Source organism: Leopardus geoffroyi, chromosome D4 (genome assembly GCF_018350155.1).
Source record: "Leopardus geoffroyi isolate Oge1 chromosome D4, O.geoffroyi_Oge1_pat1.0, whole genome shotgun sequence".
NCBI classification, from domain to species: domain Eukaryota; kingdom Metazoa; phylum Chordata; class Mammalia; order Carnivora; family Felidae; genus Leopardus; species Leopardus geoffroyi.
In genome coordinates this window covers 93,014,951-93,036,538 of record NC_059342.1, presented here as the reverse complement: position 1 = coordinate 93,036,538, position 21,588 = coordinate 93,014,951, and the positions used below count along the sequence as shown (strand labels likewise).

The 21,588-nt window shown below is 62.1% G+C and overlaps 1 protein-coding gene across 5 annotated transcripts in view; it reads right to left on the bottom strand.

The window, feature by feature from the left end:
• NACC2 (NACC family member 2) overlaps positions 1–21,588 on the bottom strand; it is a 72,000-nt gene that overhangs the window by 12,620 nt on the left and 37,792 nt on the right. For 2 of the 5 annotated variants that reach the window (XM_045467913.1, XM_045467914.1), the window contains exon 2: positions 19,250–20,182. In XM_045467913.1, the coding sequence (XP_045323869.1) occupies positions 19,250–20,120 (871 nt within the window). In that variant the 5' untranslated portion in view covers positions 20,121–20,182. The remainder of the gene's footprint in view (positions 1–19,249; positions 20,183–21,588) is intronic. The other 3 variants (XM_045467915.1, XM_045467916.1, XM_045467917.1) reach the window with 3 other exon arrangements.

Here is a 21,588-nt window from a genome sequence, read left to right as displayed (position 1 = left end):
CCCGTCAGATTCCACTGGCTGTGGGGCCGAGAGGAGTCGGACCCACAGGGACAGACAGCACGGGGGGCAGGATGGTCGGCGTGTAACGGGACCGAGTTCGGTCTGGGAAGATGGACACTCCTGGGGACGGACGGAGGGGACGGCTGCATGGCAGCGTGAGTGTGCCCGACGCCCCCGAACTGTGCCCTCAGCAACAGCTGTCACGGCAAATCCTGCATCACGATATTCCAGCCCAACAACACGACTCTCTTGAAAGAATGAAAGGCCTCTGTGGGAGACAAGGGCTGTGGTCCTCATTTCGCAGTCTGTTAAGCACGGATAGAAGGCAGCGCTGGTGACGCAGGCCTGTAGGGACCCCGGGAGGGTCACTGACCTCCGTCCCTGCACCTTCGCACCCTCCCGTGGGTCACTGGGAACCCGGAGGAAGCGACGGACTCTCTCCCCAAACAAGACACACGGAGTCCCCAGCCCACGGGATGCCGGTGCATCACCACGCCCCAACGGTGTGGCCTCTGTTCCTGTCCCCAGATGCACAGAGTGTCTCTGGCGGCCCCTCAGAGATGGCCTAGGCAGCCCCCATCCTTGGCAGGGAGCCCCCACCAACGTGTGTGGCTGCCAGCAGGTGACCGAGCCCCTGGGAGGTTGGGCGCGGAGGTGTGGGGGCAAGGGAGGGGACACTCAGAGTACGTGTCATTTGTTAAAATGGCACAATAGGAAATCGAACCCCTAGTCCTTGATCATATCGGAAAACACAACGTAAAGCCAAACGGAAAGAAAAAGGCCAGTCACACTACCCACTTTCAACTCACTATAAACCGATCGTAACGGTACGTGCGGGCAAGCGAAGGGACACGCGGTCCACAGCACGGAAACAGGCCGGCACAGACACGCTTGGCTGAGTTGTGACAAAGGTTCGCTCGCCACTCAACGGGGGAGGTGACAGCTGCTTCGGCACGTGGTGCAGAGGAAGCAGCCAGGCACGGACAGATCACAAAAGCGAAGCCGCCCTTGATCTGAGCCTCACGCCTGACGCGGAAATTGACAAAGATGACCCGGGACCTCGCGTAAAACACAAAACTACAAAACTTCCAGGAGAGACTCTTCGTGAACTCGGGTTCGGCGAAAAGCTTACACACGACCCCGAAAGCACAGCCCGTGAAGGAATGGCCTGATTAGCGGGACCCCACGGAAGGGAAAGCCTCCCGCAAAGACAGCGGTCCCAGCCCGCGGGCCTGCACCCAACAGGCGATTGGTGCTGAAAACCCGCAGCGGCTCTCAACGCCCGACAGCCAGAAAACGGACAGCTCGATCTTTAAAATGGGCAAAAGATCCAGACAGATGCTTGGTGAGAGAACACACAGACGGCAGACCGGCACCGAAGAGGCAGCCGCGTTAGCCACCGGAAACTCCAAATAAAACCGCGTGGAGACACCACTCCACACGCACGGTGCGGCTGAACTTGCGGCCTGAGTGGGGCGAGGGGTGGCCACTGGGCGCTGGTCCTCAGCCACAGTGCACAGGGGGACACAGACACCCCGGGGGATGGCTAGGCAGGGGGACACGGGCACTCCAGAGGACGGCTGGGCAGGGGACACGGGCACCCTGGGGGACGGCTGGGCGGGGGACACGGGCACCCTGGGGGACGGCTGGGTGGGGGACATGGGCATCCCGGGGGATGGCTAGGCAGGGGGACACAGGCACTCCAGAGGATGGCTGGGCAGGGGGACACGGGCACTCCATAGGCAGCTGGGCAGGGGACAAGGACACTCCAGAGGATGGCTAGGCAGGGACATGGGCACCCTGGGGGACGGCTGGGTAGGGGACACAGGCATCCTGGGGGACGGCTGGGCAGGGGGACACGGGCACCCCGGGGGATGGCTAGGCAGGGGGACACGGGCACTCCAGAGGATGGCTGGGCAGGGGACACGGGCACCCTGAGGGATGGCTGGGCAGAGGAACATGGGCACTCCAGAGGACGGCTGGGCAGGGGACACGGGCACCCTGGGGGACAGCTGGGTAGGGGACACAGGCATCTTGGGGGACGGCTGGGTAGGGGACACGGGCATCCCGGGGGATGGCTAGGCAGGGGGACACAGGCACTCCAGAGGATGGCTGGGCAGGGGACACGGGCACTCCATAGGCGGCTGGGCAGGGGACACGGGCACTCCAGAGGATGGCTGGGCAGGGGACACGGGCACCCCAGGGGATGGCTGGGCAGGGGGACACGGGCACCCCGGGGAACGGCTGGGTAGGGGACACGGGCATCCCGGGGGACGGCTAGGCAGGGGGACACAGGCACCCCGGGGAACGGCTGGGTAGGGGACATGGGCATCCCGGGGGACGGCTGGGTAGGGTACACAGGCATCCTGGGGGACGGCTAGGCAGGGGGACACAGGCACTCCAGAGGATGGCTGGGCAGGGGACACGGGCACTCCAGAGGATGGCTGGGCAGGCAACACGGGCACCCCGGGGAACGGCTGGGTAGGGGACACGGGCATCCCGGGGGATGGCTGGGTAGGGGACACGGGCATCCCGGGGGACGGCTAGGCAGGGGGACACAGGCACTCCAGAGGATGGCTGGGCAGGGGGACACGGGCACCCTGGGGGATGGCAGACAGGGGGACACAGGCACTCCATAGGCGGCTGGGCAGGGGACACGGGCACCCCGGGGAACGGCTGGGTAGGGGACACGGGCATCCCGGGGGATGGCTAGGCAGGGGGACACAGGCACTCCAGAGGATGGCTGGGCAGGGGACACGGGCACTCCATAGGCGGCTGGGCAGGGGACACGGGCACCCCGGGGGATGGCTGGGCAGGGGGACACAGGCACCCCGGGGAACGGCTGGGTAGGGGACACGGGCATCCCGGGGGACGGCTGGGTAGGGGACACAGGCATCCTGGGGGACGGCTAGGCAGGGGGACACAGGCACTCCAGAGGATGTCTGGGCAGGGGACACGGGCACTCCAGAGGATGGCTGGGCAGGCAACACGGGCACCCCGGGGAACGGCTGGGTAGGGGACACGGGCATCCTGGGGGACGGCTGGGTAGGGGACACGGGCATCCCGGGGGACGGCTAGGCAGGGGGACACAGGCACTCCAGAGGATGGCTGGGCAGGGGGACACGGGCACTCCAGAGGATGGCTGGGCAGGGGGACATGGGCACCCTGGGGGATGGCTGGGCAGGGGGACACAGGCACTCCAGAGGATGGCTGGGTAGGGGACACGGGCATCCCGGGGGACGGCTGGGTAGGGGACACAGGCATCCCGGGGGACGGCTAGGCAGGGGGACACAGGCACTCCAGAGGATGGCTGGGCAGGGGGACACGGGCACTCCAGAGGATGGCTGGGCAGGGGGACATGGGCACCCTGGGGGATGGCTGGGCAGGGGGACACAGGCACTCCAGAGGATGGCTGGGCAGGGGACACGGGCACTCCAGAGGATGGCTGGGCAGGGGGACACGGGCATCCCGGGGGACGGCTAGGCAGGGGGACACAGGCACTCCAGAGGACGGCTAGGCAGGGGGACACAGGCACTCCAGAGGATGGCTGGGCAGGGGACACGGGCACCCTGGGGGATGGCAGACAGGGGGACACAGGCACTCCATAGGCGGCTGGGGAGGGACACGGGCACTCCAGAGGATGGCTGGACAGCTCTTCCAAAGCTGAACACAGTCTGAGTGTGGGAGCCGCACCCCTCACCTGGGTGCTCCGCCAGGGAAACAGGATGAAGACGGTCCGCTCGGGCCCTGAGCAACGACGCGGACAGCGGCTCTGCTCACAAATGTCCCGACTGGAGACGGCCCAGTGTCTCGTGTGGGGACAGAGGACAGATCGGTGACCGCCAGGGGATGGGGTGGGGGTGGGTGATGTCGGGCGGCACGGAGGGTGGACGGAGCTGCTGTGTATCGTGAGCGCCCAGGCGGCCCGCCCAGCGCTGCCCTGCCCTGCCCCTTGCTGCTGGGCCCCAGGAGGCCCCCCCGACACCCACCAGGCAGGCAGTTCTGAAAGGGCCACACCCACAAAGGCGCCCATGCGTCTGAACACAACCGTGTTGGCATCCTGGATACAGGGCAGGGGGTCCTTCCGAAAGGCGCACTTGGGCCCCGAGGGGTGGGGCAGAGCATCAGCAGCTGGGGGTCATCACAGATGACTGCTCCTTCACGTGAAGACAGAAATGCCACCAATGTAGCCACGTCCCCCAGCGACTGTGAGATGAACCCGATTTTGCGGGGGCTAAAAGGCAAGGAAGGACAGAAGGCATCTCAGAGCCAACGAGATCCCAGCACATCGGGCACAAAATAACAAGTCTGGCAGGGAAAGCCCTGAAGAAAGAAACCTACAAGTGGACACAGAAACGGCGAGGAGAGACTGTGTGCAAACGCCCTGCCAGGGGCCCCCCACGCGGGAACGGTCTCCATGCACAGGTAGGGTCCCCGGGTCCCCGTGCGCAGGCAGGCGCAGGCACAGCGGCCGGACAGGACGTGAGGCTCTGACCCTGCAGCCCTGGACGGCACCCAGGGCGACCCTGAGCCGCAGCCCCTCTGGGGCCCGGCTCATAACATTCCAAACCTCCTCTGGGAGGCTCCCCGTCCAACTCAGCCAGTCCCACTCAAACCTGCCACGGAGGCTGCCTGTCCCCAGACCCCACAGGTCTGCCGGTTTTGTGTCCAGCACCCACGTCTGGCCCTGGGAGACCCCACCGAGGCCCCAGCTGGTGTCCCGGCAAACCCAGCGGCTGCCCGCCCTGCCAGCCTGACCGCATTCTCGACCGTCAGCTCCGCGGACTCGAGACGTCCACCGTGGACGGCCTGGACAGATCCTGGTCCGTGACACCAGGTGACACTGGTCACCCTGAAAACACAGCGGGGCTCTGCGTGCCCTGGGACCGTGTTTCCGTAAGATGCACGCACGGGCTATGCTTGAACACAAAACACGGGATGCGAGGCCGCTGGGAGACAGCGGGAGGCGGAACAACGGGGGGAGAACAGCTCTCCCCAGTGTGACCTTCTATACTCTTTACAATGATTAGCACACATCAGCTACACAAACACAAACGCATTTAACCTGTGAGGTGCCCCAGAGACCCCTGTACGGCAATGGGGGAGTGACCCCCCCCATCGAGAGCGACTCCAAAAGCCGCGTTAAAAAGAAGGTGCTGGACGGGCCCCAGGGCGGCTCAGTCAGTTAAGCGTCGGACTCTTGATTTCGGCTCAGGTCAAGGTCTCACCGATCTTGGGTTGAGCCCTGGGTCGGGCTCTGCGCTGTCACTGTGGAGCCTGCTTGGGTCCTTCTTGCTCCCTCTCTGCCCCTCCTGCTTGCACAGGCTCTCTCTCAAAATTTAAAAAAAAAAAACAAAAAAAACAACTTGAAAAAAATTAGTCTCAAGGCCAGGCCCCTGAGCTGAGGGGACAGCTGCCGTAGGGCTGGGTGGGAGGGACAGCCGGGCCTGGAGCGTGCAGATTCGAGGGGCCTCGGCCTGGGAGATGGCCCGACTTCGCCTCAACTTCCTGCCTCCACGAAGCAGCACGTGTGCAGGACCAGATTCAGCAACCAAAGGAAGGTGAAATCGGGGATGTGGTGCCCACGTGCGAGATAGCAGACTCGGGGGCCTGCCGGGAGGAGGCGGTCTGGGAACCCCAGGACCGGCCGTGGCCTGGGAGCCGCGGCGAGCACCTCGCCGGCTCCCACCCGAGGCCTCTAACGACGAACCGTCTGTGGAGGAGCGCTGGCGGGAGCTCCCAGATGCTTCCTACCGTGTCGAGCTTCAACGAGAACTCAGCAGGAACAGGGGGAAATGAGTAATAAGAAACCAATTTACAAAAAGACATCAGATCAGACCCAAGGTGGTCCGTCCCAGACAATGGCCACCACCCGTGGAGCGCCTGCTCTCGACAGGGCAGGACACGTAGCAACACAATGGGGAGCTGCACCAGAAAACCAGAATGTGTGGGAAGGATCAGACCCTGGACGGAAGATCGGTGTCGCTGGAGGAGACGGAACAGAGCAGCTGACAGGAATGCCAACCTGGAAAAGAATGCCAATATCCAGACCGAAGTGGAGAAAGGAAACACAAGAGTGACAAAGAGCGAAAGAGACACGGAACGTGGGGCAAGCATGACCCTGTGTCCCGGGAGCCCAGGAGGCCCGGCGGCGCACGGGAGCCAGGGTGACCGAGGGATCCCAGCTAAGAGGGAGAGGGCCGGGCCCTGAACACGCTCCCGGACGGAGGCCGTGCTCAGATGGGTGTTGGACTCTCTAACCCTGAAGACAGCAGCCCCCACACTCATAATAAAAGAAAGGGAAACAAACAGAACCAAATGGCTGATCAGCCACAAAGGGGGAAAATAGAGAAACACAGATCAGAGGGGATGGATGGGAAATCGCTAGAAAGACGGGGCATGAAGCCCAAAGACACCGGTGATTACACGAGATGGAACCGGACTGTGTGCGAGAAGACAATGAAGGTTTGTTAAGCCCGGACAAAAACACCAAAACCCACGACACATCGTGAAGCCGCGTGGAGACGACACAGCGCGGCCGCGGCCGCGGACCGGGGTGGCCGGCGGGCCAACCTGAGAGCATGCGACGCTCCAGCGCGGCAGAGAACGTAAGAACCACCACACGCGGCCACCCCAGCAGGAACACGAGAGCAAACGTGCGGGCGCGTGTGGGACGCGACGTAATCATCGGTGCGGTTCATTAAGCTGACCGCCTGGCTGCTTCCTTCAGTGCGTATGGAACGTATTCTGGGGCATGAAGCAATTCCTGACGAATTCCAGAGCAGCGAGGCGGTAGGAAATTCGCGGGGCATTTGATTTGGAAACTTCAACAAAAACATGACCAGAAAACCCAAAGTGTGGCTGGAAGTTGAGGGACACGCCGTCGCACAAGCCAAGGGTCGAGGAAAACACCGCGACTCAGTGACACAACCAGAAAATCTGTTTCGTGGGTGCCGATGAAAACACGCGAGACAGGATGAAGCCAGCCGCGCAGCCCAGGAAGTGCGTGGCCCCACGCGCACTTACCGTAAAAGGCTGAGAAGTCAGTCATCTGAAGATCTGTCCTTTTTTCTTTTCAAGTTTATTTAGAGTGGGGGAAGGGCAGGGAATGAGGGGCACAGAGGGTCCGAAGCAGGCTCAGTGCTGAGATCTGAAAGCCCGACGAGGGGCTCGAACTCACAAACCTTGAGATCATGACCTGAGCCAAAACGGAGTCAGATGCTCAGCCGACAGAGCCACCCAGGCGCCCCGAAGGATCTGTCTTAAAAATCCAGGGCAAGAACAGTGAATAAACTCAGAGAAAGTTGTAGTACGGTGAGATGAAAACATATACGGAGACAGAAAATAGAGAAAAAAACCCAAAAGTTGGTTCTCTGAAGAAAAGGGAAAGGAAAAAAGGCACAAACTAACAGTGTGCGGAACACAGCACAGGCCCCTGCAGGACGACGGCCTGTAGACCTCCAGGGTGAACAGACCAACGGGAAGTATCTGAGGCTGTCTGGGGCGCACGCGACCTTAGCTGCACATGTTTCTGTTAATTAATGAATTATCTTGAGAGACAGAGAGAGCAGGGGAGGGCAGAGAGAGCGTGGGGAGAGAATCCCAGGCAGGCTCCGCGCTGTCAGCACAGAGCCCGATACGGGGCTCGAACCCAAGAACCGTGAGATCGTGACCTGAGCCGAAACCAAGAGTCGGGCGCTTAACCGTCTGAGCCCCCCCAGGCGCCCGGGAGATCTTTCTTTAACGACATAAATGGCATCCTTAGGTCGTGGGCTGCACGAAACACACGAGGGGACGGCCCCGCTCCAGACGTCAGGAGGGACCTTAAGAGGATGCTAGGGACAAGTTCACGCCAATGAGTCAGAAAACCAGATGCCGCCGACAACTGTCCGGAGAGGCAGGAGCACGCTTCCAGGCGGACCGAGTCCTCGACTGAGAAGACATAAAAGTACAAAACAGGCGGGAAGGAATTCTCGGTTCATTTCAGAAGGTGGATAACCCTGCAGGGAAGCGTGAGGCACCGTCTGAAGGGAAATGAGACACACGGCCCGGTGCTCGCAAGCGAGGAACGTCCAGGCTCGCTCCCGCGGCGGGTGGCCGCCCGTGAAACGGATCTGACCCTCGAGGCGCTCTCCGCGGCCCCCAGGCCCTGGTTCGGAGCCCCCCGCCTCCTCCGAGGCGGGCGTGGGGGGGGGATGTGTCTACACCGGGGCGCCCACACCGCGTGTGGGGCCTGTGCCAGCAGATTTCCTGGCGTTGAGGCCGGAGCCCAGGACCGTGCAGGCCACGTGCCCAGGCTCCCACTGAAGCAGGTGGCCCCCTTCCACACTGCCTGAGGCCCCTTCCGGGGCACGGACACTGCGGAGGGCCTCACACCTCAGGACGGTCACCAAAACCGGGCAAAAAAAAAAAAGGAGGAGGAGGCCGAAGGCAGAAATTCAATCGTAACTAGGCCGAACTTATTCCAGAAACACAAGTGTTTTGTTTTTTTAACGTTCAGAAAAGCAATCAGCGTAACTCAGAAAAGTAACGGGCAGAAGAGGAAAGCGGGATGCCCGGTTCAGTGTTTAGAGACGAGGCTTTTGTTAAAATTCAACCCTGATTTATGAAAAAGGAACACACCAACCTCTTAACCTAAGACAAGAACGTCCTTAACCTCATAACACGCATCACAAAAGCCTAGAGCAAATATCCTACCTCACGATGAATATTGAACGCGTTTCCTGAGCTCAGAGATGAGACGAGTGAACCGGGAGGTCTGGCCAGTCCGGTCGGGCAAAAAGGAAGCAAAAGGGCCAGGAACAGAAATAAAGCCACCATTGCCAGCAGGTGACAGGATGGGACACAGAGAAAATCTGAGAGTCTGCAGGGAAACTAGTGGAATAAATGAGTGGACGGTGGCCAGGGTTTTTTTTTTTTTTTTATTACTTAAAAAAAATTTTTTTGTTTTTATTAGTTTTTATTTACTTTTCAATGTTTACTTATTTTTCTTAAATTTTTTTTAAATATTTTTATTTATTTTTGAGACAGAGAGAGACAGAGCATGAGCAGGGGAGGGGTGGAGAGAGAGAGGGAGACACAGAATCCGAAGCAGGCTCCAGGCTCCAAGCTGTCAGCACAGAGCCCGACGCGGGCTCGAACTCACGGACCTCGAGATCGTGACCTGAGCTGAAGTCGGACGCTTAACCGACTGGGCCACCCAGGCGCCCCTCAATGTTTACTTATTTTTGAGAGAGAGACAGAGTGTGAGCGGGGGAGGAACAGAGAGGGAGGGAGACACAGGATCCGAAGCAGGCTCCAGGCTCCGAGCTGTCAGCGCAGAGCCCGACACGGGGCTCGAACCCACGGACCGTGAGATCGTGACCTGAGCCAAAGTCAGACCTCTGACCAACTGAGCCACCCAGGGGCCCCCAGATTTGCTTTTAAATAATAAATCCAATTTGTTTCTACATACAAGCAACAAACAATGAAAAAAAAATACCACGTAGATTCAAACAAAAAATGAATTTCTAGGAATTAATCTAACAACAAACATGCAGAGAATTACAAAACAGTCCCAAGAAAACCCGAAAAAGACGTAAGTAAATGGAGGAAACACCCAACATTGGAGGGATCTCAGCACAAGCCTGATCTGCAGAGTCAACGAAATCCCAACCAAACCCCGCAGGTACTTTTGTGTGGCATTTGACAAAACACGTAAAAATGCAGAAAAAAGGCAGGACGGCTGTAAGGAACAAAACCAGAGGCCGACCTTACGCAGGAATGCGGGCGGTGTGCCCTGGCACAGGGACCAGCAGTGACAGAGGGGACAGGGCAGGGCTAGGGATGGGGCCCACATGCCACATGCACACGGGGTCAGCAGGGCGGTGCCCACAGAGGTGGTCTTCTCAGTGAAAAGTGGCAGACCCACTCGGAAGTTGGGTGGGAAAAAAGTAAACCGTGGACCCCAGATCACCGCACGTTGAAACATCGATTCCACTCACACTACAGACGTAAACGCCTTTCACGCGGAAACAGGAGCGTCGGATCTTGTCTGTTCGGAGAACGGACATCAGGAAGAGGGGAGGCTAGGACAACCCTGGGGTCGGACTGGCTTCGGAGACACCAGCCCGAACCTGCGGTTTTTACAATCTATGAGTCCCAGCTCTGACGGACAGGGGGGCTTGAAAACAAGGACGTCCCTGTGGCCACACGCAGACCTCGCACCTCGATCGTGAATTCTCCACGCCACTCCCCGATGAAGTGAGAGACAGCTGGATTTTTGCCAAACGAGATGACAAATGCTCCAAAAACCCGTCTCCACTCACACGGGAGACCCAGTAAGGGAGGGAGCACCGCAGGAGCGGAGTGGGATATGTCGAGAAGCCCTTCCCGAACACAGAGGGCCAACTAGCAAGGGTAGGGCGTAAGGAGTTAGTAACCGGCCCAGGCAGCAGCATCAACAGACGCCGAGGGCGAACCCACGCTCCACCCGGCCGGGGTCACCGATCACCACCGTGAAGCCGCACGGGTTTCAGGTGCCTCCCGAGAGGACGCGCCGGGAGGGACCAGGCACCGTTTCCCCCGAGATGCGGCCGGAACGCACAACCTGAGCCCAAACAGAGGGACGTTCAGCCCAATGGCTGAACTGTGCTCTTCAGAGAGAGAAGTGGCCTGGAGGGCAAAGGCCGAGGAGGGGAGGGCAGAGAACCGCCACGATACGCAGTGTGCGCATCCGAACCAGGCACAGGTTGGGGGAAAAGCGCGCTGCTCTGGAGGATGGCATGGGGACACGTGGAGGGACTCAGGCACAGGCCGGCGAGCAGCACGGCGCCACCGCCCGGCCTCCTGTGCGTGGAGCACGGGACTGCGTCTATGGAAGAGGCTGTCCCCACTTGCAGGAAACGATCAGTACTTGGGGCCAAAAGGACACAATGTCTGCAGCTCGCCCCCCGACGGTCCAAAGACCCCACAGCCTCTCCGCAGGAAGAGAAACAGACGTGGCACATTCTTACCCGTGAGCGAGTCTGAGCAAAGGGCATTGATCTTGAAACGTTCTCGTAAATTTAAAATGATTTCAAATCATGGGGCGCCTGGGGGGCTCAGTCGGTTGAGCGCCCGACTTCGGCTCAGGTCACGGTCGCACGGTCTGTGAGTTCGAGCCCCACGTCGGGCTCGGCGCTGACGGCCCGGAGCCTGGAGCCCGCTTCGGAGTCTGTGTCTCCCTCTCTCCCTGCCCCTCCCCTGCTCGCGCGCTGCCTCCTTCTCAAAAATAAAATAAATGTTAAAAAAAATAAGTAAAATAAAATGATTCCAAATCAGAATTGTTTAAGTAACACCTAGAAGAACATCACGGCCATCCAGACGTGGAGGAAGAGGTCTTTAAACAAAATCCGAAAACTGCCATTGCTAAATCGTGAGCGGACTTCATGACATCAAGCCCAACAGAGGACACAAAGGGCAGCAGGGAGCCCACAAGAGCAGGGAGGCTCTGGGGCGCAGGCTGCCACACCCACTGTCACAGGGTGCCACGTAACCAGCTACCGCGAGAGACCCGGGGTGACAAACTGCAAGTGTTCCACGGGGTAACACTGACGATGTCCCGTATCCACAAACAACCGACAGACCACAAGAAGACGACCCCTAAGGAGGAGAAAGCTGGTCAGCAGAGACAGCCCAGGAAACGACACAGGACGGCACCAGTGGCAGAGGCTTTAAACTAGCCACATAACGTGACCACAACTTTAAAAAAAAATTTTTTTTAATGTTTACTTATTTTTGGGAGACAGAGCAGGGGAGGGGCAGAGAGAGAGAGAGGGAGACACACAATCCGAAGCAGCTCCAGGCTCTGAGTCGTCAGCACAGAGCCCGACGTGGGGCTCGAACCCATGAAGCGCGGGATCATGACCTGGGACGAAGACCGACGCTCCACCGACCGAGCCCCCCAGGGGGCTCAGTGGCTTGAGTGTCTGAGTCTTGACTTCACCCCAGGTCACGATCCCAGGGTGGTGGGATCGAGCCCCGCACCAGGCTCTGTGCTCACGGTGCAGAGCCTGCTGGGGATTCTCTCTCCTTCTCCCTCTGCCCCACCCTGGCTCGTTCTCTCTCTCCCTCTCAAAATAAATACATCAACTTTAAAAAAACAAAAAAAGAGCAACCCAATGAGGAGAGAAGCAGGGAGCCAAAGATAAGAACCAAATGCAACTGCAGAGAAGATCAGCAAGCATTAGAAACAGCAATAGGAACTATTCGGTCAACAAACGGAGCCTCGGAGATGGCAGGGGCAAAAGGCCACGTGACCGGGGTTCCGGACAGAGGGGCACGAGGACACCTGAACAAACCATGGTATAAATGCACGTGCCTGAAAGGTCCACGGACGTCAGCAGAATGAACACAGAGGACACCACACAGGGGCACGTCGAAACCAGGTGGAGGACGGTCAGGGACAAAGGCGGCCTGCAGAGACACAGCATGCACAAGGGACACAGAAGGACGGCAGTCCCCACGAAGAAAACAGGAGAAGGCGGAACACAAGCGTCCGGCCAGGATTCCAGGGCACGCACGCTCGCGGCCACGGACACCCCCGCACAACGACAAGGGACTGACTTCACGGCACGTAAATCACACATCACTACCGCGAACTGTCCAACGCGATAAAGACGTGTTTGCGAGTTTTCAGAATCCACTGCTGGTCCCTCACTAGGACCGCGAGAAGCTCAAGTCTCGCAAAAGGAGCACGTGCGGTAACTATCACCGGGTTTTTTCATCAGCGACATTTCTTTGAAAGAGAACTGGAGACAAAGGAGCCTGACCCGCGCCTCACGCCTCATGCAGACCTTGACCCAGAACGGGCCACACGCCGAATGTGAGACCCAACGCCGTAAAACTTAATCTGGAAGAAAACGTAGGGGAAACGTCTGTGTGCTGGTCAGGTAAAGACTTCACCACCACGAGAGCGCGGTCTGTAGAGAAATATCGCTGACCTTGTGCAAGGCGATTATCAGAGGCACCGACCGCCGCCCTAGCCGTCGAAAATCCGCACGTAACCTGGACTCCCCCGCACGTAACTAGCGCACCGTTGACCGGAAGCCGTACGGGTCACACACGGTCGATTAACACACAGTCGGTACGTTCTGTGCACCATATACCGTGTTCCTACCACAAGGCGAGCTGGGGGAAAGAAAATCATACCGTAAAGGACAGGAAAACACACTTACAGCACCGCAATGCAGAAAATCCACATTTAAGCGGATTGTTCGGGGTCAGTGTAATTAATCACTTAGCTTCATCAATATCCCAAAGTGTCAGTTTATGAAAGGCTCTGTCAAGGGCACGGACAGACTGCGGCGGGGGCGGGGGGAAACGTTCTCGAATCACAGGCCCGACGGAGGCCTCCGCCTGCAGCATGCAAAGAACGCCCAATTCTCACCGGTGCCTCACGCCCTCGCTGATGAGACAGCCCAGTAACAAGGGCACGGATTCAAAGGGACGGCAGGGACGGCGGACCCGGCGGACCCGCGTGAAAGCTGTCCGACATCATCGGACGTCACAGAGACACCGCTACGGCCACCGGGCACAGCTTTCAACATCAGACAAGACCAAGCATTGGCGGGAACGCGGAGCAGCTGGCGGCCCACGCACAGGAGAAGGCGGAGCGGCGGGGCGAGAGCAGGGCAGCCGCGGAGAGGGGGCCGGCCTGGCGCCCGCTGGCAGAGACGAGGACGGGGCTGACGGCACCGCTGTGAACTGGAGAGCCGCAGGCCGAAGCCGGTACGTTACACGGGACTTCAAAGAACTGAAAACAGGGGCGCCCGGGGGGCTCAGTCGGTGAAGCGTCGGACCTCGGCTCAGGTCACGACCTCACAGTGCGTGGGTTCGAGTCCCGCGTCGGGCTCTGTGCTGAGCGCTCAGGGCCTGCGTGGGATTCTCTCTCTCCCTCCCCCACTCACGCTCTCACAAATAACGCTAAAAAATGTCATAAATGTTAAAAAACTTGCAGAATTTTTTAAATAAAAAGTAATTAATTTATCAAATTAATTAAATGAATAAAACGGACCGAAAGTGGAGAAAAGCCGGCTGGCTGTTTCAGGTAAAGAGGACGACATGTGGGAAGGCTGGTCGCACGTCAAGAAGGGAAACCCGTGACCACGACCGCGCAGGGGGCCACAGGGGGCGGCGTCAGGGACAAAGGCACCAGGGACGGGGTGAAGACGCAGGGGGCTGGGCGGCTCAAGACAGAGGTCAACAGCGGGGCTAAAAAAAAGCCATACCAGGAGAAGCTCGACCCAAAAAAGTGTCGGCAGAGAGGAAACCGGGAAACGGGGCCAATGGAAACGGATGGCAAGACGGCAGGTGCGAACCCACCTCCGTCAAATCTCATTCCCAGTGTCAAGAGACTCAAGTTGGACCGGATGAACCCGCAACGTCGACCCCGTGCTGTGTGTAAGCATGCACCCCCCTCCCCTGCCCCGCGCGCACCAGACACGGGAGCCGGCGTGGCCGCAGGGATCGTGTCAGACCAGCCTTCACAAGCGCATGAGCTCCAGGAAACACACAAAACGCCATGGCTGGAGCACGAGGAAAGGGAAGTCGATTCGTTCTGTACCTAAAGGAACAGAATTTATCATTAAAAACTCCCACAATTAACAACGCTAAAAACCCGCAGAGCCAAGAGGCTTCACGGGTGGATATGTTCTATCAAACGCACAAGAAAGAAGTCACATCACACTTACACAAACTCTCAAAAACTACAGAAGGGAAGAGAAGGTTCGCGTTCTCCTGATCCCCGAGACCATCCTAAGAGCGCTACAGGCGATTGCCCGCCACGCACACGGGCGCAGAAACCCCCGAGAAAACGTCAGCAAACTGAACCGAGCGCGGCATCAACGCCACGCCACGTGGGTTCCATCCCGGGGCTGCGAGGGTGGCTCCGCGTTAGAAAGTTAACCGATGCAGCACCACACGTGTCCAATCCAGGTAAAAACCCGCGTCGCCGCTCAGGACAGAAATCAACTCTCAGGAGACCAGTGACCGTGTGGCAGCGTGGACACGTGCCTCTCCCGTGACCCAGCAGCGCCACCTACACACGGACGTTCACAGCAGCAAGACGACAACAGCTCCTGTCCCCCGAAGCCACCCGTGCGCTGGCCACTGGTGGCCGCGTCCACGGCCTAGGACTAGGAGGACTGACACCTGGCACCACGTGGACAGGCCACGAAATACAGTGAGAAGAAAGGACTCCGTTCTGAACGATGCCACTTAAAAGATTCTGCAGAAGGCAAATCGACAAGGACAGGAAGCCGGTGGGGAGGCCGCAGGGGGCCAGGGCTGGGGCGGAAGGACCCGGAGACATTTGAGGGGAGGCAGACTGATCTGATCTTGACCGTGACCCTGGTACTCCACTGATTACAGCCCCCAGAGTCATCGCCTGTACACTTGGAATCGGTACATTTCACTGTGTGCAAACACTTGGAATAACCACCCAACACGGGGAGGGAGAGGTGGGCCTGACCCGGGAGCACAGACGAGTCTCACCCGAATTCTGCGGAGAGAAGCAGACGCAAGGACGCGGCGCACGACCGTGCCCACCTGATGTTCTAGGACCGGCAAACGCACCCCGAGTGACAGGGAGCAGATCCAGGGCTGCCTGGGGCCAGCTCCCCGGGCACGTGTGGGACAGGCACGCTGGGGCCCGCGCCTCCCTCGCGTGCCCTGACTGCTGCCTCCAAAGGGAGGGACCCCCCCCCCCACCCGACCAGGCCAGGGACAAAACGCACCCACTGCTCCCGGGGCCCTCCCAGCAGTTGGGCGGGGATCCGTCAGTGTAGACACCCTGGGCCCAGGTCAGGAGGCAGTGAGGGGTGCTTAGGATTGGGATTCGCACGACAGACCTAGCCTTCCCCTTTCCCCGCAGGACCCCCAAGGGGCAGCAGGGCTGCAGGCGGGAGCAGCCCCCCAAGAGGCTAGGGGTCTGCCTGTCTGCTGCCATGCTGGGAGCGAGGGGCTGCCCTAGTCAGGGAGGTAGGGTCGGGGGCAGGGGGTCGGTGCTGCTTCTGGGGTGAGCAGGACACAAGGGTACCACAGGCCATGGTGGCACTGACCAGGGCCTGGTCCGGGGCAGGGCGCACACACTCTGCGTCCTTCCAGGGCTCACAGGAGTCGTCTGCAGTTTCTGCTCGAGGCGGGGGAGACAGGACCCGATCCCAAGCACCGCCAGTGTCTGTCCCGTGTCCAGGGGCCGGGACAGCAGGCAGACCCGGAGGAGCCAGCCAGCCCGCAGAGGGGAAGAGAGGGCGAGCCCAGGCAGGGCCACCAGCCCACGGCCACCTGTCCCCTCCCGGCACAGCGCCCCGCGGGGCCCCTAACGTGGACATGCCTGGCTAGAGTGTAAGTGCCGAGGAGTGCCTTTGTCTCATCCACAGGGAACGGCGTCTGCCAACAACGATCAAACATCTGCCCGCGCAGAGGAGGGGCTGGGCCCGCGGCGGAAGGCGCCACGGGAAGCCCGGTCCTGGGGCGGCGGCCCCGAAGGTGGCTCCTCCCGGCCACCCACGCTCCTCCCGCAGAGGTGGCGGCGATGGGAGAGGGAGCCCTCCCCACCCCCCTGGGCAGCTCACTCTCCCCACCACCGAGCCTCGCTCCCTGGGGCCAGGGGGCAGCCCGTCCTGCCTCACGGGGACCCCAGCCAAGATTAAATAGTTGTCCGAGGTCCTGTTTGCTGCCTGTCTGTCTCCCCGTCTGCCCGTGGGTACAGACGTGCCCAAGGAGTGTGGCCGAGTAGAGGCCGTGAGAGCAGACCCCTTACTGCACTGGGGTGCCCTCGGTGCCCTGCTCACCCTGCTCACCCGTGGCTTCACGGGTGGATATGTTCTATCAACATCCCTGATCCCGCCAGCTCTCGACAGCCCCGCCCCGCCCCGCCCCCGTCCGGACCCCAGACCGGGGGCAGCAGGCTGTCCGGCCGCCCGAGGGGCTGTGAGGATGTCCCCCAACCAGGCCAAGCCAGGGCGAAGAGGGAGCCCGGGGTACAGGCAGCCGGCACCCAAGGGGCAGCCAGCCTTGGGGGACAGGCCCCCATCTCTGCCTGCTTGCCCCCACCGCCCCCTCCCCCACAACCGTCTTCCCAGCGGCCGGTGATGCCAGCGACGTCACTGCCAATAACCTAGATTTTAACCAAGAAATCACACCCCCCCCCCCCCTGCCCCACTTATGGTCTCACTGAGGAGAAAACCCAGACTGCAGCGCCCCGGGCCGACTGGAGGCAGGGCTGGTCCCATGCCCGGCCCACCTCTGCCCACCGTCCCTTTCTGTTTCCCAGCTTCCCAGCACCCCATTCTCCTGCCAACAGCCCCCAGGGAGATGGGGGCAAGGGGCTCTGATGGCCGCCGGACTCCCTCCTGTCACCCAAGGCACGGGAGACCCCTGTAGGCACACTGCCCTGGGCCAGGCCTGTGCCCCTGGCATCTTGCCCGAGAGCTAGGGGTGGGGGTGGGGGGGCTGGTGAGACGGCCGGGCCAGAGTCGAGGAGTGGGGCGGCCCGGCCCCCCAATCCCTACCCTGGCCGTTCCAGGGCCACTGTCCCATTGGCTCCTTGGAAAAGCCAAGGACACAGGTAGGCCACTGCCGTCCAGGTGGAGACAGGGCTCCAGGCTCATCAGGCCGGAAGGGCAGGTGTACTCAGACGGGCCGTCTCAGAGTACCTGCACCCAGAGATGCCAAGGCTTCGTCTTATTTCTTCCTACCCCAAACCTGCCAAGGCCAATGGCCACGTTGGATGGAGACGTTTGGAGGCTGGGCCATCTCCTCGGTGGGGTACCACTGTGGGCCACCAGCGCACAGCCCCCGCCCCGGGACCCTTGGCAGATTCCAGCTCCCTGTGGCGGGCTCTGGGGCTCCACACGGCCCTCACACGGCCCCCTGGGTGGCTGTCGGCCGTGGGCAGAGGGCACCGCACACCGGGCAGGTTCCCGGAGATCCCCCTAAGGCCTGGGCCCAGCGGCCCTCTGAAGGGCCGAGCCGAGCTTGCAGGTTTCCAGGTCAAGGTGGTCTTTGCACTAGCGTCCTGTGGGATTCATGCACACGTAACAACATGCACTTAAATAAAGTAATGACTTCTAGGGAACAACCATCCACCCACAGCCCCTGTAGGGGGGCAGGGGGGTGCCCAGGGTGGTGCTTCCCTGCTCCCCACAGTGCTAAGAGGAACCCGGCTTGGCCAGACTGTCCAGTCCTCGGCTGCCCCGGGGGAACGGCCGTCCCAAGGGCCCTAGCTGGTCGGGACCGCCCCCCCCCCCCCCCCCCCCCCGCCCAGCACTGATCAACAAGTCCCTGCCTGGAAGTGGAGGGGGAGGCTGGTGGGGGGAGCAGCGTTTGCCCCATCAGGGACCAGGACGTGGGGGAACAGAGGGGAGGAAAGAGCCACCAGGCGGTCCCTCGGGGCCCCGGTCCTACATCGCCACTTCCCGCTGCTACCACGGGCCCTGCATGCAAATTAGCAGGCAGCGAGCCCAGGCACACGGCCAGTTTTCGGGGAACACGGAAGGCAGGTAGACACCCGATCCGGGGCCCCAAATACCAGACCCTCCGCCCCACAAACCCCAAACAGTCTCCAGGGATGTGATACGGTCTGTCACGCCATGCTGAGTTAGGGCACCTCAGACGCACGGGTCCCCAGTGGGGGAGCACCCCACGAGTAACTTGGGGGACGTATCTCACTCAGCTCAACAAGCACTTTCTGGCCTGGCCCTTGGTGGCGGACCCAGGGAGGTGGTGGCAAATGAGATGCGTTACTGGCCTCGCTGAGAGTCACGGGGCAGGTGAAACCACACGGGTGGGGGGCCGGCTGAGGTCAAAGGTAATGCAGACGGGCCTGCTGGGGCCTCCGACAGCGTCTGGCACTTTGCTGACGGGGCCGCTCGGGCCTCGAGCAGGCGGCGCTCACAGCACTCCGTGAGCCCTCAGCCAGGTCCCTGGTCCGCTGAGGCCCTCGGTCTCCTTGTCTGACGAGCGGGAGACCAAGCCCCATCCCACGTGCTGGACGGCAGCTTCCAGTGGGTGGTCTCTCGGCTTTCCCGCGGCTCCCATCTCACGTGGCATCAGCTGTCAAGGCCTCAGCTAAGGCCACGAGAGGCTGACCTAGGTCGTGCCCTCCAGCCCGTCCAGCCCGGCCCGGCGCGGCGGTCTCCCCGAGGGGCCACAGCCAGGCGGTGAGGGCCCACGGGGCAGGGGGCGGGCTTGCCTCTGCACCCGCACGGGCCCCGCGGCGTGTTACCTGCGTAGCTGCCGGTGGCCTTGATGTACATCTGGCCGTACTGCTCCTCCGCCATGGTGTCGTAGGCCTCGTCGTCTTCCTCGTCCTCCTCGTTGTGGTACGAGGTGGGGCTGTCGGTGGTGGGCAGGCTGCTGGCCCCCGGACTGGTCCGCTCCCCCTGGGAGTAGGGCAACTGCTGGATGCTGGGGATGAGGGTGGCCAGGCTGGGCACCCCGTAGTAGGAGACCCGGGGCAGCTTGAGGGGGGCCGCGCCCGCCGCCACCGCGGCGCCATCCCGGGGCCCCGTCTCCAGCGGGCGCTTGGGGGCCAGGCCCGGGCCGGCGGCCGGCGGCAGCTCCGTGGCTTCGTGCTTCACGCGGGTCAGCAGCGGGATGGGCACGGAGGGGGACACGACGTAGGGGGGGGCTGCGGGGGCGGCCGGCTGCAGCTGGTTGCAGGGGCTCTGGGGCTCGGAGCTGGCGTCCTCGATCATGGCGGTCTGCGAGTCGCAGTGGGGCGAGCTCACCTTGAACATGAGGTCCGTGCCGCGCTCCACGATGTGCTGGATCTGCAGGAAGCCGGCCGTGTACATGACCACGAGCTGCTCGCTGGCCGCCATGGTCAGCCTGCCCGTGTAGCAGAAGGACAGAATCTGCTGGAAGCAGGCGGGAGGCACAGTGCCCGGCAGCTCGAAGGCGCTCTTACTGTTGCCGCTGAACAGGTCGCGGAAGTACAGGCTGCTGGCGGCCAGGACGGCCCGGTGGGCCTTGAAAGCCTGGCCCTTGACCACGATGGACACATCGCAGTAGAGGCCCAGCAGGCGCTGCTCGTTGAGGCAGCCGAGCACCGTGCTCCCGAAGTTGGGGATCTCGATGTGCAGCAGCTGAGACATGGCGGGCAGGCGCTAGAGGACTCGCCTCACACTCAGCACGGGAGCGCCCGAGCGGGGCACATCTGTGGGGGAGAGAGGGCGTGGGGACACGCGGGTCAGGCTCCCTGGACGGCCAGGGCTCGCCGGCCAAGGGTACGGAAAGGCACTCGGCCCGAGCACGCCGCTGTGCCCTCCTCCGCCGCGGTCCCCGCCCCGGCCCCCCTCCAGCAGAGCCACCCAGGGGAGGTCCTGGGGCCCGAGCTCCTCACGGCAGGACCCTGGCTGGGCCTGCAGCCAGCGCTGCACGGGACTCAGAGCCGCACAGCCGTGTTCCAGCCGGGGGGGGGGGGGGGGGGGGGGCGGGGGGGGGGGAAGGGGGAGGGGGACGCCCCCACACACACACCCCCGCACCTTGCGTGGCTCCCAGGGCCCACCCCCAGGAGAGCGCCTGAGCCCTCGGGGCCCGGGACGCCCCGTCTCAGCAGAAGCCAGGAATGCAAACAGAGGCCTGCACTCAGGGGAGGACGGGGTGGATGGAGGACAGACACGGAGCGGGGCACTGCCACCCGCGGCGGCTGGGAGGGGTGAGGGCGGCGGGCTGCGTCTGCAAACTCTTCTCCCCAAGAAAAAGTTAGCAGCAAAGGACCCCTCACAGCCCTGCCCCTCGGAGGGGCTGGAGCCCAGAGCGAGGGGGGTCTCGCAGGGGGTCTCTCGGAGGCTCTGGGTTTCTGGTTTGTTTTTCCTCTTTTCCCTCAGAGCAGCCACACGGAGGGCCCACAAGGGGGGAGTCCCACCCCACTGGCTGAGATGCTGGCCCCTCGTCCCCCTGCAGAGGCGGGCAAGGGGTGGGGGTGGGGGCGCCCAGGGGAGTGAGCTGAAGCCAGAAGTCAGTGGCTGGCCACCCCCGCCCCTCCCCCGGGGCCGGCTCCCCAGGCCGCCAGCGTCCGTCAGGGACCCGGCTGGACCAGCGGTCGGGAGTCTGTCGCAACCCCACCTGCCTGCCCTCCTGGTCCCCCAGCTCCCCGTGCCGGCCAATCCCTGCTGGCTCGGCCCCAGCCCAGGTGACTAAAGGGGTCGGGGGGGGGGGGGGGGGGGGGGGGGGGGGGGAGTCGGGGAGGAGTGGGGGGGAGGGACCGGCAAGGGCTTGGGATGCCACTGCCTCCTCGGGCGCCCCAGGGGCCGGGGCCGGGGCTCCAGCGAGGTTGATCTGACGCCCGATTCAGGGAAGATTCGGAGAAGCCGGGCACGGACGGGTGGAGAAGGCACCGGCCCAACTCTGCACAGCGGCGCCCGCACAAAGGGCCGCTCTGTCCCGAGGGAGGAAAGTGCAGGCGGCCGCAGAGGCGCCGGGCGGCCGGAGGAGGGAGGGCGGAGGGAGGGCGGAGCGCCCGGACCCCGGCGACAGGAGTTGGGCAGATGGGTGGCCGCGGGGGGAGGGCCCGCAGTGCCCCCGCTGCGGAGAAGTTGCCGGTCGGCCGTGGCACCGGCC